Genomic DNA, 20,303 nt, shown 5'->3' with positions numbered 1-20,303 from the left:
TAAGTAAGCTAGGAAGAACACTTACTTACATATAGAGAAGGTATTATGAATGAAAAACCTCTCCCTATCGTAAAACTTATTTTCCACATTTTCTGCATCTGACTTTATGTGTCTTTGGATTCATGCCACTAATCTTAAATTTAAATATAATTTCATACTCATTAATTGATCTGTTTGATTCTCTCCAAAAGCATTCTGAAATGCAGAACATATTTCCCTAGCATTTTTTTCATAGTCTGTTCATTTCAGTTTGCATTAAATATTTGCCATGTATTCTGTCAAAAGATCTAGGGGGGAAAAAGTAGACACTTGGTAAAAAAATGTTCAGCTGGTGTTGGTGCTTTAGTGGATTTACTTTTGTTTGCCTTTTTTTTAAAATATTTATTCCTAAGTAAAATTAAATATTTAAGACCTTAGTGGTTTTGTTATATTGAGAACACAAAAAATTATTTCATAATCACAGCTCATACGAATTCAATATTTATCACTGGTTTTGCCACAGGCACTTGGAAAAATTAATCTTAACAAGTTTTCATTTGTGAAAAACTTTCTGAGCAACAATACACAATTAGAGCCCCTAATTAGATTTTGGCAGACTGATTTCCACAGCAGTTTTCCGTTGTTCTTATTAAGTATATGGAGCTCCATGAATTTCATTTTTGTTACTCTGTTTCAGATCAAGACAAATTACCAGCATGGAGAAGTAAATGAAAATAGTCACATTTTTGCAAGATGTAGACATACAAGCATGGGTCTACTTCCCTGCAATGGAATCAGCAGGTGCTAAATGTAAAACAGATGTAAATTCCTGATGTAAGGATATTTTAATTTTTTCATTTATACAGACCATAGGACTTGGGTTTCTTTTCTGTGACTGAGACCTTTAGGTACCAATACCAGCACTAAATAATGTGAATAGGTGGCTATCCCAGGGCTGCCTTAGAGTTTTGTAGGATACTTGTTCTTTGCTGTCTTTGGTATAGGAAGTAAACTAGCAGGAAAAACCAACCTGTTGGGCTTTAGAGGCCCTGAGATAGCACTACAAACAGTCTCTGTAGGTTTGTGCAGCTTGCTGTAGGTTATGCCAAATGCTATTTTTGCTTTTTTCAGCCTTAGTTTTTGTAACTGATGCTATAGCCTGGAGACTGGAAAGAAGGTCTTGTGGTATAATGCATCATATCACTACTAATCCATAAACACACTTAGAAACATACTGCAAGGAAAGCTACCCCCCGAAGGAAGCCGTTTTAGCTAGCTCTAATACAGGTAGCCTAAAAGTGTGATTCAAAATCGACTTTAAATTTAGAAATTAATATGATTTAAAAAAATGGAACAAGACAGAACAAAACAAAAAGTAAACAAAATCCAACAAACCTTCAAGATTAGTATTCTTCTTATGTAGTCTGTAAAATTCACTGGAATTTGTAACTATTTCTAGAATTTCAGTCTGGGTGTTCTTTGTTTCTGGCACAATATATATACATAATACTTTTCCAAGTCAGAATGTCTTACTTCCCCAAGAAGTAATTGTAATACTTTTATAATATTTGATTTTTTTTTTTTTTTTTTTGCCAAACATATATTTATTGTCAGTTCTTGAAATTCTGAGAGGCTGGTGAATGGTTGGTCAGGACAGAATTTTTAGAATTTCACTTGTTCTAAGGGATCAACTGCATCAGCAATATTTGGGAAAGTGTTCATGCCAGTGACTGAGCAAACAGATAATATTAAAGGCCACTATTTTTCTTTCAAAATATAGGAAAACTAATTTATGACCAAAAGGTCTTACTCTTTTTCTCTTGAGGACCAAGAGACATGGAGAATTTGGAGGATTTTTGCTTTCTCTCTCTGTCTTTTATCCCCCCTTTTTTTTCCCCTACACAGAGAATTTTTCTCTAGGTTTGGGAAAAGCTCATCTTAGGAAAACCATTTTGCACAGAATTTTTAAAAAACTGAACAAATTAATGGCTACTTAAAGGATAGTCAAATAAATGGAAATTTTATAGTCAGAAATATAAGCAACAACAATTATGGCAGCATCACTATCTCCACACAACTGTCACTACATGACTCTGCATAAAAAAGGTTGTATTCATGAAAATACACTTATTAATTTTTAGCCCTTCCTTATTTTCTCATAGCATAAGCAGAAAAGTAGGAAGATGACTCTTAGGAAAACTTTAGATTATTATTTAGGTTTGCAAGACACTGAAGAATTTTTCTGAGTACAGAAGGGTTGCTTCAGCTCTTAATAAGGTTCAAACTATTTAAACACTATGTCATAAACTAAACAAAGCTGTTATTGAGAACTGAACAAAACAGTGGAATTCCAACAACTGCAACCTTTGCTAAAGTTATCTGTGACTTAGGCAACTTAAATGAAGCTGTGACAGAAAGCTTAATCAGAAAACATCTGTCTCCTAAGACATAAGATTCTTCTTCCTCTGAAGTCTGTTTAACAAACTCTTGATTGCTTTTTTCCTAATTGTGAAAGAATGAGTAAGACCAGATTGTTTCTATTTATATGTGCAAAGGAATTGCATCTCTAGGATAAGATTTTAGCCACAAAAAACAAGACAAAACAAAAGTCCTCAAGCCTTCCAGAAAAATCTTTCAATTTATTCCCCTGCTGAAGTGATTACCAGCCAACTGCATGATTTAGTTTAGTGCTCTGGTTTTTAAGAATTGAATGACATTTTTAAAAGTGAGGTTAGGGAAGGACTCCAAGAGTGTAAGCTTTTCCTGCAGTCCTCTCTTAGTATTTCTTAGTCTCCATTTCAAAAAATGTTTTAAGGAACAGCTATTAATCCAAATGCAGGAAACAGAGGTTTCAGACTAGTTCTGATGTCGGTAGTTCTGGCCATTAAAATTCTGATTCTATTCCATAATAAAAATATTTTATATTAGTTAATGATGATTGTATATCCTGCTGCATTTATTTTTCACCTGTACAAATTACAGTGAAATAAATCCCATGGTTCCCAAAGTGACCTTTTTATCAATCCTTCTTTGTACTGCACTTACACAGCTGAAAATTAATTGTTGCTTTTACCTTATCCTTGCTACATAGATTTCAAACAATTGTACATGCACTGTTTTTAAAAGAATATGAACATAATCTAATACAAGATATTATCTTTTCCAAATAAGATGTTTACAATAGTATGGTATAGCAAATAGTTACATGAATGATGCATAAAAAATTACAAATTGCCTAATCTCAAAATTATAATTACAGAACCATAGAATCATAGGTAATCCCGAGGTCAAAGGGACTCACAGGGATCACCAAAGTCCAACTTCTGGCCTTGTACATGAGAACCCCAAGAATCACACCATGGACATGATAGCGCAGTAAGTTTCAGGTTTGAAGTTGTAGTACAAAAGAAAATCCCAAACTTTCTCAAAATACTTCCAATCTGACATTTGATTAAATAATGGGATTATAATGGATGTAATGAGGTGAGGTTTCACTTGAGTCAAACTTGAGTGTGGTGTTATATTTTTCAGTATTTATTGGTAAGAGTTTTATGCATTTGTGCTACACACTGAAGAACATTAACTTTCCCAGGGAGTAGATCACCCAGACAAAACTTGATTTAATCTTTAATCATAATTAATCTTTACCTTTAAAAATCTTACACAGACTGTGCATTTTCTAGGAATTATCAGGCCTCTTCTCATGCTTCTTATCCTGAGCTTTTTAACTCCAGGCATTTTAACTACTCATTGACCTTACAAGAACTGTTACTTGTAAGTTGTGCAGGATCCTGGAATGTTGCTGCCCTGTATAACAAAGTGTGACTAATAAAAATCACGCTGCTAAATCCAAATAAATGAGAAACCCAAAGTATTTACGAAAAATGCCAACAAAGTAATTGCTACACGAAGGATTAATAATGAAGTCATGTTGCGCTCATTTATCAATTTTTATTACTACAATTAAGGAAAACAGAAAGAGCGAGGAAGAGACCTGAAGCAGTGATAGCAAAATATTTAAGAAGCAAAACCATAGGGAATATTTCATGTAATTCTCTGTAGTGAGGAGAAAGGTGACCACAAAATTTTGCCTGTGGTTCCGAAGGGGTTGCTTGGAACTAAGGGAGGTTTGTGCCTTGGCTGCAGTTCACTGAGTTTGTTTGGGGGACAGGTGGTGTGAGTAGGAAAGAGCTCTTGTAAAAAAATGTGAAAGAATCATTCTGCTTCTTGGGCTGTCAATTACAGCCTAAATAAGGCAGATGGGCTGGCTTAGCTAAAAGTGAAGACAAAGTGACAGTCAGCAGCCAGAGAGCAAATAGACATGACTTGACAGTACCAGAATGTAAAGGTACAGTGTAAGAAGACAGAAAGATGTTGGTATACTAATGATTAGGCTTGCAGCAAAAAAGAAAAAAATGCAACATTTGCAAGGCTGATAAGGTACTTTACTACTTTATTGTTGATAAAAAATGCTTAAACAGGTGAATGACAAAAATTACCAGAAAAACAAGAGGGCTTTCTGCCTGATATAGACAGATTATGCAGGTAGTCAGGTGAAATTTGGCAATGTGTACAGGAATATTGATTGGAGGAGAGACAAACTCAAAGATTAGGTACAAGCAATAAGAATTAACAAGAACATGTGGCAGTAGATGACCTGGGGAACAAAATGTGAGATTTTAATTTAGTATTGCAGGCTGCAAAACTGGATATAACATAGGCAGCACATTCGTATCTGTATTCTTTTAACAGCCAACTCTAAGAAATTATCTAAGCAATACACCACTCTCTACCTCACTTGGATTGTTTCGGACACAGCTTCAGTGATGCTGGTATCAGGCTTAGTTCTTACACTTGATGGTGACAGCAGCATAAGATGCTTTTGCTTCCCTGAAAGTCTTCTAGCATTCCTTCCTGCCTGTTGTCTTACAGCACTTTATATCCACAACTATAAAGCCACAACAGTGTGAGGTATCATTCTTTCAAATGAATTCCAGAAGTGACCCAGATAAAAAAATCATTAAGCCTCTCCCTCTTCTCCTATCCAAAAAAAAGTCCTGTTACTTTTCTCCAAAAGATCAGTGCCTTGGTTTTGTTAACAGAACATCTTTATGCATAATTGTGCCCACGCAATATGGGAAGCCTATTATTTTCACATATACAATTTCTGTGGTAGCATTTGTTGGACTTCATGAAATAGATGGACTTTTGAAATAACAGGCAGATGTGTTTTTTATAGCAGCTTTGGAGACATTGATGGTTTTGCAGCTACTGCTCTGATGAGATCTTGTTCGATTTTGTGTTTGCTGATCCATAGAAAATTCACTTTTGGATGCTTAGATTGAAAACAGGAATGAAGAAGGAGTCCTCATCTTCTTCCTAATAACCTATAATTGTTTAATTTCTGAAGAAATTGCATTGTAGGAGGAAACACAGCAGAGCAATAAATATACAATGGAATTTCATCTTCTTACAATAATAAGTGAAGTGCAACGTTGTCGCTTATTCAAAGAAGTGATCTACATATTGTGCAGTAATTTTTTACTAAAGAAAGTAATTTCACGATTATAAGCCGCACCATTTTGACTAAAATTTTGGTCTGAACCCAAAGTGCGGCTTATAATCAGGTGCGGCTTATATATGGACAAAGAACTAAAAGTTGCTGTTTTAGTTTGGAGGACAAGTGTCTGCTGAGAAAGGCAGGAACTTCTCTTTCAAATGGAGAATGTAAACCCCCTCCCTCCAAACTATTAGAATTTTGAAATCAAGGGGCTTTCAGGCAAAGATATGGGAATTAGGAATAACAGTTCTTTTCTAGGGAAATTAAAATAGAAATACAGTACTACAAAGGAACAAACTCCAAACCTTGACAAAGTCAGAGTACAACCTGACACCCCATCAGGCAGGGTGTTGGTAGCAGTCCCATTAAATGGTGGCTGCATCCTCCTGCAGTGACACATGTGGTTCAGTTGAAGCAGTGCTCCTGCAGAAGGTGCAGTTTCCCTCCAGAGGTCCAGTGGTGATGTGGAGAAATCCAGTTTTCCTCTGGAGTCCAGTGGAGAAAGGGGCTCCCTTAGTGTCCCAAAACCTCTGTTTTTATTTTGGTAAGAAATGTTGGGCTCTTCCCCCTGGCTGGAGCAACTTCTAACGGGATGCAGTAATTTTATCAGTCCCACAGTGGGACTCAATGGCCATTAGCAGAAAATGACTCGCTGGAGGAAGGATGGGGTGTGAAAAGATAAAGAACAATGCCCCGCCTGGTTTCAATGGATGGCCCATTAGCAGAATATCAGCCGTTGAGATAAGGATCACTGCTCCCACCCTCAACAGATGGTGATAGAATAGATACCTTTTATCACATTTTGTATTGTAATGTGCGGCTTATAATCAGGTGCGGCTTATGTATGGACAAAGAATGAAAAGTTGCTGGCACCCAGAAGTGCATCTTATACTCAGTGAGGCTTATAATCGTGAAATTACTGTAATATTTAAATAGGCTTCAAATATTATGATCAGAACAGACACCTGCATGAAGTCATCTACCACAACTGTGAGTTATGCTGCTGCTCCTGCAGTGCCCTGCCGCTGGAGATTCAATTAAACATGACACATCTATCTTCCAAAATTCCATTTTTTATGCTTCCACAAACATTTATATATGTCTGAGTTAATATACTACTCCATTGGTTGTCTCATGCTCATCATGGTAGTCTCTTAATCTCTGGCAAAAGTGCACCTAACAGTCCAAGTCAACCAACCAAAATTAATGCTGAGTTGGAGACATGGCATTTGCCTTTACTTATGCAGAGACAGTGCTGTGTAGGGCACCACTTAATGTTCCTCTACACAAAAGCTAGGGCCAGTCTTAAGATTTCGCGTGTCATGGATGTCACTCCTGTATCTGACAAGATTCTGTGAGTTGTCATCATATTAATCTTCTAATGTCCATAGGAAAAAAATCTTTAAAAAATCTAACGAAAGTGGAGTGTGGGAGAATCGTGTGCCAGTTAATATTCGGTTATTCCAGTCAGCAGAGTCAATCAATAACTTTAATACATAAAAACAAAGTAAAAATAAATCCACATCACATATAAAATAAATTTTACTTTTATGTGAGATAGCAACCAGACATAAAGATACAGTACATTTTTGCTTCATAAACCCAAGATTGTGTCCTATATTACTGTCAGCTAAAGCTTCAACTTTAAATAATATATGTAAATAACAGTTCATTCTTGTATTCCTATGGCTAGTTTTGCACTCTGCTCAATAAAATAAATGACATATATCAAGTTGCACAGCTGTTACTGGCAATTCAGAAACAATTTTGTGACAAAATACATCACACAATCTATCCCTCTATCTAACATTGTAGTGGTTTAACTCCAGCCAGCCACCAAAAATAAAAAAAAAAAAAATTGATTCACTGCTTCCCATGGGCAGGCAGGTGTTCAGGCATCTCCAGGACAGCAGGGCTCTGTCATGTAAAGGTTAGTTGGGAAGACAAACACCATCACTCCAAATTTTACTCACTTCCTTCTTCTTCCCTTGACTTTGTATACTGAGCATGATATCATATGGTCAGGAATATCCCTTTGGTCATTTGGGGTCACCTATCCTGGCTGTCTCCTTCCAACCTCCGATGTACCCCCAGACCCTTCACCATGATGGCAGCACAGAAAGTAGAAAAGGCCTTGGCTCTGCATAAGCTCTGCTCAGCAGTAACAAATATATATCTGTATTATCAACCCTGTGCTCAGCACAAATCCAAAACATATCTCTATACAAGCCACTGTGAAGAAAATTAACTTCACCCCAGCCAAAACCTGCACAGATACCCATTGCAATAACATCCATCAAAATATACCTGACAAGTCTCTGTTTCAGATCTGAAGAAACAGAATTTCTTTCTCTGTTATGAAAACCTTTACTGGAAAATCCTTGTCTACACTCCACATCAGTCATAATCAGGAAAGCCCATGATGTGGCTAAAGATTGTTATTGTGTGTACTGTGGTCCATTGGACAAATAAATGTTCAACATGTAGCGAGATTTTGACTAAGAAAGCATTTGTTTTTGTTTTTACTATCAGTTTTTTGCATCATTACTTCACTGATTAACCAATAATTTTGTATTTCAAGCCCTTTGACATTTACATGTCAACTGACTCAAGTTTTTTACATTTGGTATATTATCCTGCAGAGAGTTTGGAAGCAGTTTGCCTGTGACTGAAAGAAGTGATAAGGTTGCTCTGTCAGTCTAAAGGATAAACTCTACTTGACCATGAGCTGTGCTGGGTGAACAAAATAATTTCTCTCTGTTATTACTGAAACTAAATGAAGAGTGTGTAGTGAAAGGATGAGGAGGAATGGCCTCAAACTGAAAGGGAACAGGTTTAGATTAGACATTAGGAAAAAAAAATTAGTATGAGGGTGGTGAGGCACTGGAAGAGGTTGTGCAGTGAAGTTGTGAATGATCTATCCCTGGAAATGTTCAAAGCCGGGCTGGATAGGCTCTGAGCAACTTGGTCTGGTGAAAGGTGTCCCTGCCCATGGCAGGGCAGTTGAAACTAGATGGTCTTTAATGTCCCTTCCAACCCAAACCATTCCATGATTCTTTGATGATTACTGAAACAAGATCAAGCTATTAATAACATCCATTGCACAAAAACCATAGTGCAAGTACAGTGACTGAGACAAAATTGTATTGCGGGGAGTGGGGCAATTCTCTACTCTTTTTGCCCTGTGTCTGACTAAACTCAGCACACACTAAACGACAGAGACCTGGATTCTTGTGCAAACGGATCCTGCTGCCACATCAAGTGTACCCAGGCATGACCTGGCCTGCTGCTGTCCCCTTGGCACACATCTATCCGTGGCAGCATTCTCCAGAGGAACAGAGTGATTACTGCCTTAACCCTATCACCCAGCATCTTGTGGCAGCCAAGGTTGTTGCCAAAACAAGAAAGGGCAGCAAATTGATATGGAGCTTCTGTCACCAACTTTTAAAAAATACCGTTTTAAAGCAATGGTCTTGGGAGTGAACTGGTAACAGAATGTGTGTATCATCACATTTAAATTCAGCAAATCCTAAAGCACAAGTCTAGCCAAACCTTCAGGTAATGGTTCCTATTCTACTCTGTGGAGAACTGTTGGGTCACAGAATGCAGAATCACATAATTGTTAGTGTTGGGAGAGACTATCTTCCAAGCAGGGTCACTACAGCAGGTTACACAGGCATGCATCCAGGTGGGCTTTAAATGAATCTCTGGAGAGGAAGACTCCACGACCTCCCTGGCACATGTTCCAGTGCTTGGTCATCCTCAGTGTAAAGAGGTTCTTCTTTACATGTTGAGGTGGCACTTGTGTTTTAGTTTATGGCCATTACTCCTTGTCCTGTCAGTGAGCACCACTGGGAAGAGTCTGGCACCACTCTCTTGACAGCCACCTCTGAGATGTTCACATGCACTCACGAGTTCCCCTCTCTGACCTCTTCTCTAGACTAAGCAGGCCCAGCTCTTGCAGCCTCTCATACGAAAGAAGCTTCCAACTGCTCTGCATTAAAGCAGCTGGAAGCGCAACGGCATCCACCCGTGGCACAGGGGCAGCGCCGGCTGAGGAGGGGAGGGGAAGGACAGGCACCGGCGCTGGCAAGCGGCCCCGCCGCGCCGTGCTCTGCCCAAGGCCGAGGTGACTGGGCACGGTAAAGGCATCCCCGCCGGCCGGCCGGCCCCAGCGGGAGCGCCAGGCGAGCAGAGCGGGGCGGGACGCGGGGCCCGGCCGAGCCGCCCTCCGCTCCCCGCCCCCTTCCCGCAGCCCGCTGATACCAACGCTCGCGCGCGCACCGGCCAATCAGCGCCCGCGGGCTCGCTTCTCCCTCGCCTCCCATTGGCCCGCGGGGGCGCGGGGGGCGGGGCGGGGCAGGCGCGCGCCCGCCCTCCCGCCCGCCGCAGTCCCGCAGTGCCGCCGCCGCGCCGGGGCTCGCGCGCGCCACAACCGCCGCAGCGGCTCCTCCCGGTGCGGGGCGGCTCCTCCCGGTGCGGGGCGGCTCCTCCCGGTGCGGGGCGGCTCCTCCCGGTGCGGGGCGGCGAGCGGTGCGGGGCGGCGAGCGGTGCGGGGCGGCGAGCGGTGCGGGGCGGCGAGCGGTGCGGGCGGGAGCGGCGGGGCCGGGCCAGGCTAGCCTAGGCTGGGTGCAGCGCGGAGGTGACTCTGCTCACCCGCAGCGGGGATGCTGCTGCTGCTGCGGCCGCCGCCGCCGCTGCTATTACGGGGACTGCAGGCGGGAGAGCGGATGGCCGCGGCGCCCGGCGGCATGTGAGCAGCGGCGGGAGCGTTCCCCGAGCCCCGCGGCAGCGCTAAGGGGGCTCCTCCCTCCGGCGGCGGTTCAGCCCGCCCGGGGGCGCAGCGCGGAGGCGGGCGGGCATCCCCGCTCCAGCCGCCCGCCAGGAGACAGCAGGACCGGCCACAAAGCGCCGCCGCCCGCCCTCCTCCGCACGCCGCGGCGCTGCCCCTGCCAGCCCCGCTCCCGGAGGGACACCGAGGGGGTTCCCCTCGTCACCTTCTCGCCGCCCGATCCATGGGAGAAGCGCGCCGCCTCCCCCAAGGAAGCGCCGCCGCGGCTCGCCGGGACTGAGCGGAGCGGCCGGCGGCCGGCGCGGCGGGAGGATGCCACTGCTGCGGAAGGCACTGCGCGTCTCCAACCGCTCCATGCTCGCCTTCATCTTCTTCTTCTCCTTTTCCTCGTCCTGCCTCTACTTCATCTATGTGGCCCCCGGGATCGGTGAGTCCGGAGCCGCCCCCTCGGGGAGCGGGGGTGCGGGCCGTGGTGGGGGATGCGCCCGCCTCCCCCGGGCTGTCACCGCGGGCGGGGAGGGCACGGGCGGCGCCGGGCGAGGGGCGGCTCGGCTGCCGGAACGCGATCCCGCCCGCCCGGGAAGGGTCGGGGCGGCCGGCGGGGGCGGCGGTAACGTGCGCGGATCCCGCATCTTTGTTCTGCTGCTTTCAAGCGCTCTAGAAGGTTCATCTGCCATCGCGAGGTAGGTGGATGCTGCCCTTGCTTCTCAGGCTGGCAAAGTGAGGCACTGAAGCGGCTCAGCGTTTCGCTGTGTTACAGTGGTATGAATCGGGAAAGAACCGCAAAACTGCTGGAATCACTTAATCTTTTAAATTGTTAGTAACTGCATTAATAATAAAGCCCATGTGAGCAAAAATGAAGAACCAGTTTGAATATTTGTTGTTTGCTTCTGTTAGTGGGATCTCTCTGTCTTCACAGGTTTTACAGTTTGGTAACTTCCACTTCTGAAGGAACCACTTCAAAAGGAGACAGACCGTTGATTTAGAAGAACCTTCATAAAATAACTGTGGAAGTTTGTGTGTAAAACAGACCAAAAAAAAGTGCTGGTTGCCTTAGTTCACTCTTCTGCTGTTACTGGGAGACCATCAGGCTTTTTCTCAGTGGATGATCCTTTTTGAACCGGTTAGCATTACCCCAGAGCTAAAGCCAGTGGTATCCTGTATGGTGCTCTGTGGGATTTCCCCATGTTGGGTGTCTCTTGATTAGAGAATGTTTTTCTTTTTTTCCAGGGAGGGTTGCCACACTTTTCTGCACATCTCCTTGCTTATCAGGTGCTACTTAAATACTTGCCAAGTCATCACTCTCTTCATCCTTAGTGCTTAAAACTTCTCCTTGCAACCATTACTACGAAATGTCCAAACTGATGTGACCACTGAATCTTCAGCAATTGTTTCCTGTTGATTATGTCATTCTCCTGTTTGGCTCCTTCTTGCTCACTATCTTCTATTTAACTTGTAAACACTTTCAAGGTGCAATTGTTGCTTCTATACTTGAATAGTTCTATATAGTTCACCTATCATTCTATAGTTCTCCTTTACTTATGTACTTTCTACAATATTGACAAGTCTACCACTTACTCTTCTAGTTCTAATAAATACAAAGAAATATTAGGAAATATATGACATTTACAGGGTTGGAGTTCTGAACTTTCTCATCTGTCAATGTTTTTCCCTGCTGAAAGGATTGTGATGTAGTCTTCCAAGTGAGAACGATGCTGACGTCCATTTAGACATCTTAGGTCTTCAGATGCTAGTGCAGGATATATGTATAAAGTAGACTTTAATTGCAAGTAGTTGATATATGGTTTAAATAGCTGAGTACAGTTTCTACATCTTTGTAAGTGAAACTTATGGCATTGTACATAATGTATGCAACTGTACATTTACTTAGTTACTTAAATGTTTCTTGCCAATGGATATTTTCTCAGGAAGTACATTGTATCACTTAGCATTACCTTGTTCAGAATGAGAGCCTTTAGTGACCAGACTTTTAATTTCTGACTTCATCTTTCTGCTCAGCTATTGGGAATTACATGTATGTTCACTTTCCTTTGTACCAGGAATGAAATCAACAGTATATATCAAAATTGTTCTTGGGGTAGGTTATTTAGGTCTGATCAACCTTGAGGGAAAAAAAGGATCATACTCAAACTAGTCTCTTTTGCTATCTCAGACACAAATACTGTAGTTGGCCCTTTCAAGATCTGGTTTAACAATGCAAAAATCTTGGGTAGTTACACGAGTTTGTGAGATTACAGCTCTTTCCAGCTACTGGTCAATGCTGTGCTGCCCTAACTGTATCTGGTTGTGTTGTGAACTCGTCCAACTTCGGTCAAAACCCTACAATAATTAACTATTATCTAAAAACCAACAGGCTTCCTGGCAGTATAGTGAAAATGTAAGTTGTAAGAACAGAAGTTTTTCAAAGCACTTAGGAACACCCAAGTTTACAGGCAGATGATTAATCTAATAATCCTATGCTGTATGCTCATGGCATTTGCATATTGTGATAGAATAGAATATTGAGTGTAATGAAATAGGTGTATGTATCTAAGTCAAGGCTGATTGTGTGTGTGTGGAGAGGAGGAAGACTGAAGATTATTGAAGCTCAGCCACCTTACCTGTTAGCAGCTTTTCATGAAATATATTCTACAGCTAAGTCATAAGTGGTTGAGTTCTGTCATAATTTATGTGTACAGATATGTTTTACTGAAGATATTTTAGTTCACCAGAACATTTTATTCCTCATCAAGCTACAAGGCACAATGTCAGAGAGGAGGAACATTCTAATTGTGTTGAAGGGAACTGAAGCTGCTCCCTGGCTGGCTTCTCTTCCTGGTGGTCAGAGGAATTGAAAAGAAGGGGTTTTCCCTTTCTTAGATTCTCAAATGTTTTATGGAGCTGCAGTGTACTGGAAGGTGGGAGAGGAAAAATAATGGAGTTAGGCACCAGAATGGTTTCCTGGGATGTCAAAGTTGATTGAAATTTTGAATTCTTATGAGCTAATGGAGTGGGAGTCCCCCTTAGCAAACAATTCATGGCTTATCAAAGGGAAAAGACATCTGCGCATCTAAGCCCTTAGCACTGGAAGAATTCTCAAAGAGGTCACTATTACATTCCTTCTGTCCTTCAAACTATTTCGAGTTACTGCATTTTTTTGAGAAAACTGCAAATTTTGTAACAAATGCAGTTTAGATCAACTTGAAATATTGACAATTTGTTTAGAGGAAAGAAATCTTAATTACCTATTTTGAGGTGTTTAATTATTTATCTAATATTTAAAAGTTTTCATTTGCATCATAATCACAGATATAGCAATTCTATTGCAATTCAGATTTTTTTTTTGTTTGGTTTTGTTTGTTTTTAGAAGAGATCTCTTAGAATGTTAGTTCTTTGGAAAATAGAAGCTTTTATTATTCCATGTATTTTGTAATATGAGGGGAGGAAAACCACATTTTCATGTTTTCAGACATGATTCTGTGTTTTGAGATGAAGACATATAGTACCGCAAATGCTATAAAAATATAGGGTTTCAATGATTTAAGAAGAATTCATACACTATGTAGGATTGTTCACGTGCCTGCTTTTCCCTTTTCTGTAAGCACAGATGATTGGATGAAGTAGAGGTGGATGCAGCCCTACCTCAGCACCCTGGTAATCTTTTGATAGTCAGAGGAGCTGAAACACAAGAGCAAATTGATTTTTAACTATTAATTAGAGAAGACAACTATTTTTCTAATTTTAATTTTTCCTGTTTAATTCAGTGGATGTTTCAGAGGAAAACCTTAAGGGATAGAATGGCAAGTTAAAATGGTCAAAAATATTTCAAATGTTTAAAATTTAAAAATTTCATTTAAATGTTTAACGACACTTCTGTGTGATAGTCTCAAGTATTCAGTGAAAGCAGGTAAGAGGTGCTGCTTCTCCAGAATGACCACTTTTGTGACAGTACTTCATTTGGTGCTCCGCTGGAAAAAGTAGAAACTGAAATCTCTGATCTTGAATTAATAACCTGTGATTCTGAAACTTCATTGAAAGTTGCAAATATTCATGTATTAGTTAAAGGTTGAAGAAGCTAGCTGAGAACAGGAATATTTGGCACCAATATGGGAGTTTTTTCAGTGTTATAGCTAAAAGTAATAAAAGGGACTCTAACAATCTATGTCTGGTCCTGACAGCTATCCAGAACCCATATGAAGGTTCAAGTTTACATTGTGGAAAGGATCCAAAGATTAGGAGATGGAGACAAAATAACAAGGCAATAGTGACCAAGGGAGAGCATTTGCTGGTCTAATTTCACTGCCAAACCAGCCTGAGTATTGCAAGAGACACTTTTTTCCTTTTTTTCCCTGTTTTTCCCATTTGCTCTCAGTGTTTTAACTGAAATTACATTATGTGACATAACAGATCTCAGAAAATGATCTCTTATTCATCCCTTGGTTATTCTTTTCTATCTTATTGCATCAGAGAACCTTTGCCAGATTGGGTGGAAAAGTATCTTAGAGCTCTCCATATTGTAGGCAATTGTAGTCTAGTTTTTCAGCCAGAGAGTGCTTGAGTGCTGGAACAGTCTCCCCAGGGAAGAGGTCACAGCATCAGGCCAGACAGAGTTCAAGAAGTGTTTGGACAACATTCTCAGGCACATGGTGACATTCTTGGGGAGGTCCTGTGCAGGGTCAGTAGCTGCACTCAATGATCCTGATGGGTCCTTTCCAACTCAGCATATTGTGTGATTCTTGCTTGTCTCCTTTGGGCATAATCGCCTATACAGTTCACATAAGAACTGGTTATGAAACAGTGCAGTGATCAAACAAGATGCAGTCTGCTTTGACATCAATAACTAAGAATGCTGAATGGTGAAATGAGATTGAGGAAGAACACACAGCTAATGTTTTCTCTTATGGTCTTCTGCTTCTTTTATTAAAATCTTGCTTTGTCAAACCAAAAGGCAGCTGTGCAGCCTACATGAAACTTGGAAATATCTCTGTTGGTTTTAGCTCACAATTTTAGTAGATCTATTTCCTGTTCTGTTACTAGGAGCTAGTTTTCCTCATAGGAAGAATGATATCACTCCTTTTTGAACTTATGCAGAAATGGAGGAGAGTGCTGAAAATGCTATCAGTAAGATAAGTGTTTATCGTTGCTTCCAGGTGCTGAGCCCATAAATATGGGTACAGCCTTTGCGCTGATATTCTTTGTTCCTGGCTTCTGTGGCAGCTGCGGTATTTCTAAAGACTTGCTGTTCGATTATAGAGTAATTTAGATTGGCAGGGGCACCTGGAAGTCACCTGATCCAACCTCTTGCTGAAAGCGGATCCTGCTGGATCAAATTGCTCAGAGTTGTGTCCAGTTGAGTTTTGAATAAATCCAGGGGTGAAGATTTTGTTGTCTCTCTGGGAAACATGTTCCAGTGTCAGACAACTGTGAGAAAATTTTAATATGTAATCATAATATCCCAGCTTATGTTCATTGCCTTGTGTCTTTTCACCTAGTACTTTCAAGCGTTCCATTTAGTCTTCTCTGTACAACAGACAGCAAAAAAATGCATCCTCCTCTTAGCCATTTCTATTTAAGACTGAACCAACCCATTTATTTTTGTTTCTTCTTGTACATAGTATGCTCGATTTTGGAAGTTTTCCTCTGTGATTGCTCTGGTATTAATGTTTATCTTTTACTGGGATGCCCAAACTGGACGTGGAACCCAAAATACAATTTCACGAGAAGCTGATAGAAAGCAGTTGCTTGTATCGATTTGCTGGTTATACTGTTGCCAGTACAGGGCAGGATACTGTTGACTCTGTTTGCCACAATGATAGGTGACTGCTAATGCCTTGTCTGGGGATTTTGCTATAAAGCCTGTGTATAGGTTTACTGCACCTCAAAGGCTGCAGTGAAATAGGACTAATATAATTTACTTGTTTCTCTTGCTGTGTGGAAGCAACCGATAAAAGGCTAATGAATTTTGCAGGGTGTGGTAGATGCTCATATTTATATTTTTCTTTCCCAGTTACTGCCTTCTTTTATTTCTTTATAGGGAATTATTCTCATGGGTCTCTTATAAGTTTCTAGAGTAAATGAAACTTGTCTGTCCCATTGTTTGATTATTTCTGCAGGGAAATGCCTGTACTACAGAACTGGTTGTTGTTTGGGTGCTATTTTCAGCTATATTCCATTATTAAAGTTCACCTGTTATTAAAGGCTTCATTTGGAGACAGGAGTACTTTCATTAGCTGCAGAGGTCTTCTTGCTTGCATTGCAGTTTTTCATGTCAGTTCCACAAATTGTCATCAAATCCTTTACCTGTGAAATTGTAGGTTACTTTCTGATTAATAGGGACTTTCCTTTTTCTCTTGTGCAAAGGGGAAGTTGAGGTTTAAACACTCTGCTTGGTTTCCAGTGGTCAAAATGTTCCTCAGCATTCTGACTAAGGGCTTGAGCTCACTGAACCCACTGAACTCAGGCAGCATCATGGGTAAGTTTTCTGCCTTGATCTGGGAGATGCAAGGACTTTTCCATTATGTTGCCCTAGCACAGTCATTCCTAGCACCTGACACTGAATAAATTATTGTAGTCCTGTCATTCATGACTGTCTTTCGCTTTTACCAACAGATTGGCTAAACATACATTTTTATTTCTGAATCAGTTGTTCTGCATTTTTATCTGATAGTTTTCCTAAAGCCCTTAGGTATTACTGGTTATTAGTCAGGGAACTTGGCTGCATAAGATTTCAATCAATAGTCATTTTGTGATGTTGTTCTTAGTCAGATAACGGAAAATACCCAGGTACTTATGGTGTGCAGCTACCTTCACAAGGACAAAGTAATTATGAGACCTCATGTGAAATGAGTTTTCACTTAAGTCAGCCAGTTATTTGTATGCATTCTTCTCATGGCTTGAGAAGGAGAGATTGTATACCCTGGGGACATTTATCTGAGCTGTGATACCTTACTGACATGGCCAAAGCTTTAACCATTTCCACATCTGTGAAAAGATAGCTTACCTACTGGCTTTTGATTAATAAGACTATTTCTGCAAGTGACTATTTTTGCTTGCTTTTCTATAGCTCTTACTCTTAGGTAATCTTTTGTATTCAAATTACGCAATGATATTGTGGGGAGCAGAATTAAATTATTATGCTTTGTGTGGGATCCAGTGCTAGATTCTTGTGATCACAGAGCAGAGATGGGCTTCAGGACTTTAAAATACAAAATATGCTTTTTTTGCAAGGTATCACCAATGGTCAGTTCACCTTCTTAGATTAGTAGTTGTCCTTCACCTTCATTTCATTGTGCATTTATTGAATTATTCTACAGCTTACTTTATAATCAACTAATAGCTTGAGAGGATAGAATAATGTCAAACACGTTAGAAATTATATTGAACATTGTATCATTTATCATGCTTAAAACTACTGTAGGGAAAGAAATTTTAATTCAATTTTTTTTCATTGTAAATGTAGATCCCCTCATTTACTGTCTCCCAATAAAAAGTGACATTTATGCAATTCCTCAGGCTTGCAGTCAGAGGACTCATCCATTTGGCATATCCGTTGTTGCAATGAGTATATGGAGGTTGTCTGAAGTATTAAAAAACAATTTTGAAGCTTCTCTGTTACTGCTTTGTACATCATAATTTTACAGATTTGTACATCTACACCATTTGAATGATCACAGCCTCCAGAAACACTGGCAGTTTTTGTTTTTTTCAACTGATTGAGGTGATTTATGTCTAAGATACTTTTCTTATAAGGAGATATACATATACAGACTCAAATACAGTCTCACTGTCCCTGTGAAATAAGATTAGATTTATTATTGTTTTACAAATAGTGCAACATTGCTATTGAATATTCAAAAACAAATCAAGTAAAGAATATATTTCAAAGTACACAGTTTTTTTCTTTTTTTCATGCTGTTGTATCTGTTTCAAAAACAACTTCTGATTAATAACAAATGTGTAAAAATGAATTCAATGTTAAGGAAGTTGAACTCTTACAATAGTATTTGTTGATGTTTGTTGTAAATTTCCATTTTTTAGTAGGAACTAATTTACAGCAATCTTACTTTACTTGGAGTATTTCCCTTCACTGCTACATTGTTTAATGAATCAGTTTCACAGATTCATTAATGACTAAGGTCATTATCCTGTGGAAAATATTCTAGCTTCTAGAATTGTAACTAATATTTCAGAAGCAATCTTCAGCTGACCTCTATTTACTGTATATTTAGATTAATCATAGAATTTAATCTTTAATACTTCTGTGTTAATTTGCCATGCATTAACTCTGCCAATAATGTATTTCTAACACTAGTATTGCTGAGAACAATATCACATAACCTTGAGATAAGAAATGATCCATGTGGGACTTGTTCTAGAAATGCCCCCACGAGATGATTCCCCATTTACAATTGCTAGTGGAGAACTTTCTGTTAACCTGTTTGAATCCACACCAATTTTTATGCAATGTGTTGAGTATGCTTTTCAGAAGTCTCATGAAAACAGGTGTTGACTAGCAGATGAGTATCTTCAGGTGCAGTAGTCATTTGTCAAGACCTATTCTCTGTAAAGCCATGCTTAATACATTTGAATCTTGCAGAATCTGTGGGTTCTCTATGAACTTATTTCTTATTTGAGTATTTTTTTCCCTGGAAAGATCAGTGTATAATGTTGCTACAACTACTCTGATGATAGATAATTTTTTGTTTGTTTTTGTTTAGTTTTGTTTTGAGGTCTGGGCATGTTAGCTTGTTGGTAATTGCTTTGAAAATATTCTTGACATAATGGTTTTTTCTATGTTTTTGGCTTTGTTTGGCCTTGGTTTTCTGGTTTTGCTTTGACAGATTAAAAGCTGCATCTTGAAATCGAATTTGTGACCTCCAAGTTTGTTCATTTTTGTTTGGCATTTATAAATAATTTTGGGTAATAATTAATACTTTTCTCTGTTTTTAAAGTAATCACATTTCTAACTTCCTGGTCTTGTTCAGAATGTCTGTAATGGACCCAGTTTCTACTTCACTTGTTCTGTTATGTATTTTACTACATTGATTGCTTCTAAGTACGTGGCATATTTTTTTTGGCTTTGCTTTGCTGTACGAGTACAGCCTGATAACTTACTGAGTTCCTATATAAAAATGAGTCTTGTGCTTAAGTTCCTATATAAAAATGGGTCTTGTGCTTCTCCTGGAATGTGGGATGATAAACTAATGTGGTATGGTGAGAAGTGCTTTAATTTTTGGTGTGCTGCTTAGAAGGAGCTTTATTCCCGAATGGACATTGATCTATGAATGATGCAATTTTCTTTAAAAAAAGGTGTAAATAGTCTTCAAGTGAATACTTAAATAACAAAAAGCTATCTGATATAGAACACAGCCATTTTTACAGTTTTTTTATACTTATAGAATTAATGCATTCCCCCCCAACAGTCTAACACATAAAACTATTAATAACTAGTGAGCTATAAAAATTCGAGACAAAAAATGATTCATCTGATATTTTTAATGTGTCCTCTGAAATACAGGATGATCCCTTTAATGGCCTAATATGCGTTATCAGAATTAGTTTTAAATAATGCCCTAAAACCAGGACTTTTGATGACTGACATGTGGCCATGTGTTCATGACTGCTGATGCAGATCTGGATCAATTGATAGGAAAACTTCATCTGAATTAGTTATGAGCTCTGAGCTCACACTTGCAATTGCTTGAGATGGAACACTGAGGATAGTATTGATTCCAAGGAGTCCTGTATGTGTGTGTTGTTTTATATTCCTCGCTGCACTTTCCATCTGATTAACTTGTAAACTGTATGACAGCCTGGATTCTATATTTCTTGAGTCAGAAATTCTTTTTCTTACTTATCATGAACCATGTACAGTGAAATAAGAAGATTATGAATAAAATTGCTTCTAGGTGGTTACACTGTTAGATGTTTTCTTTGGTTACATGTGAAATTTTTCATTCCCGGTTTTTGCTT

The 20,303-nt window shown here is 39.8% G+C and overlaps 1 protein-coding gene across 1 annotated transcript in view; it reads left to right on the top strand.

The window, feature by feature from the left end:
• Window positions 1-10,397: 10,397 nt before the first annotated feature.
• Window positions 10,398-20,303, top strand: part of B4GALT6 (beta-1,4-galactosyltransferase 6) — a 31,026-nt gene continuing 21,120 nt past the window's right edge. Inside the window, exon 1 of the mRNA XM_033051601.2 lies at window positions 10,398-10,758. Within this exon, the coding sequence (XP_032907492.1) occupies window positions 10,644-10,758 (115 nt within the window). The 5' untranslated portion in view covers window positions 10,398-10,643. The remainder of the gene's footprint in view (window positions 10,759-20,303) is intronic.

This window comes from Catharus ustulatus, chromosome 1 (assembly GCF_009819885.2).
Source record: "Catharus ustulatus isolate bCatUst1 chromosome 1, bCatUst1.pri.v2, whole genome shotgun sequence".
Taxonomy (NCBI): Eukaryota; Metazoa; Chordata; class Aves; order Passeriformes; family Turdidae; genus Catharus; species Catharus ustulatus.
Note: the sequence above shows the minus strand (reverse complement) of the source record. Positions and strands in the feature narration are given on the sequence as shown.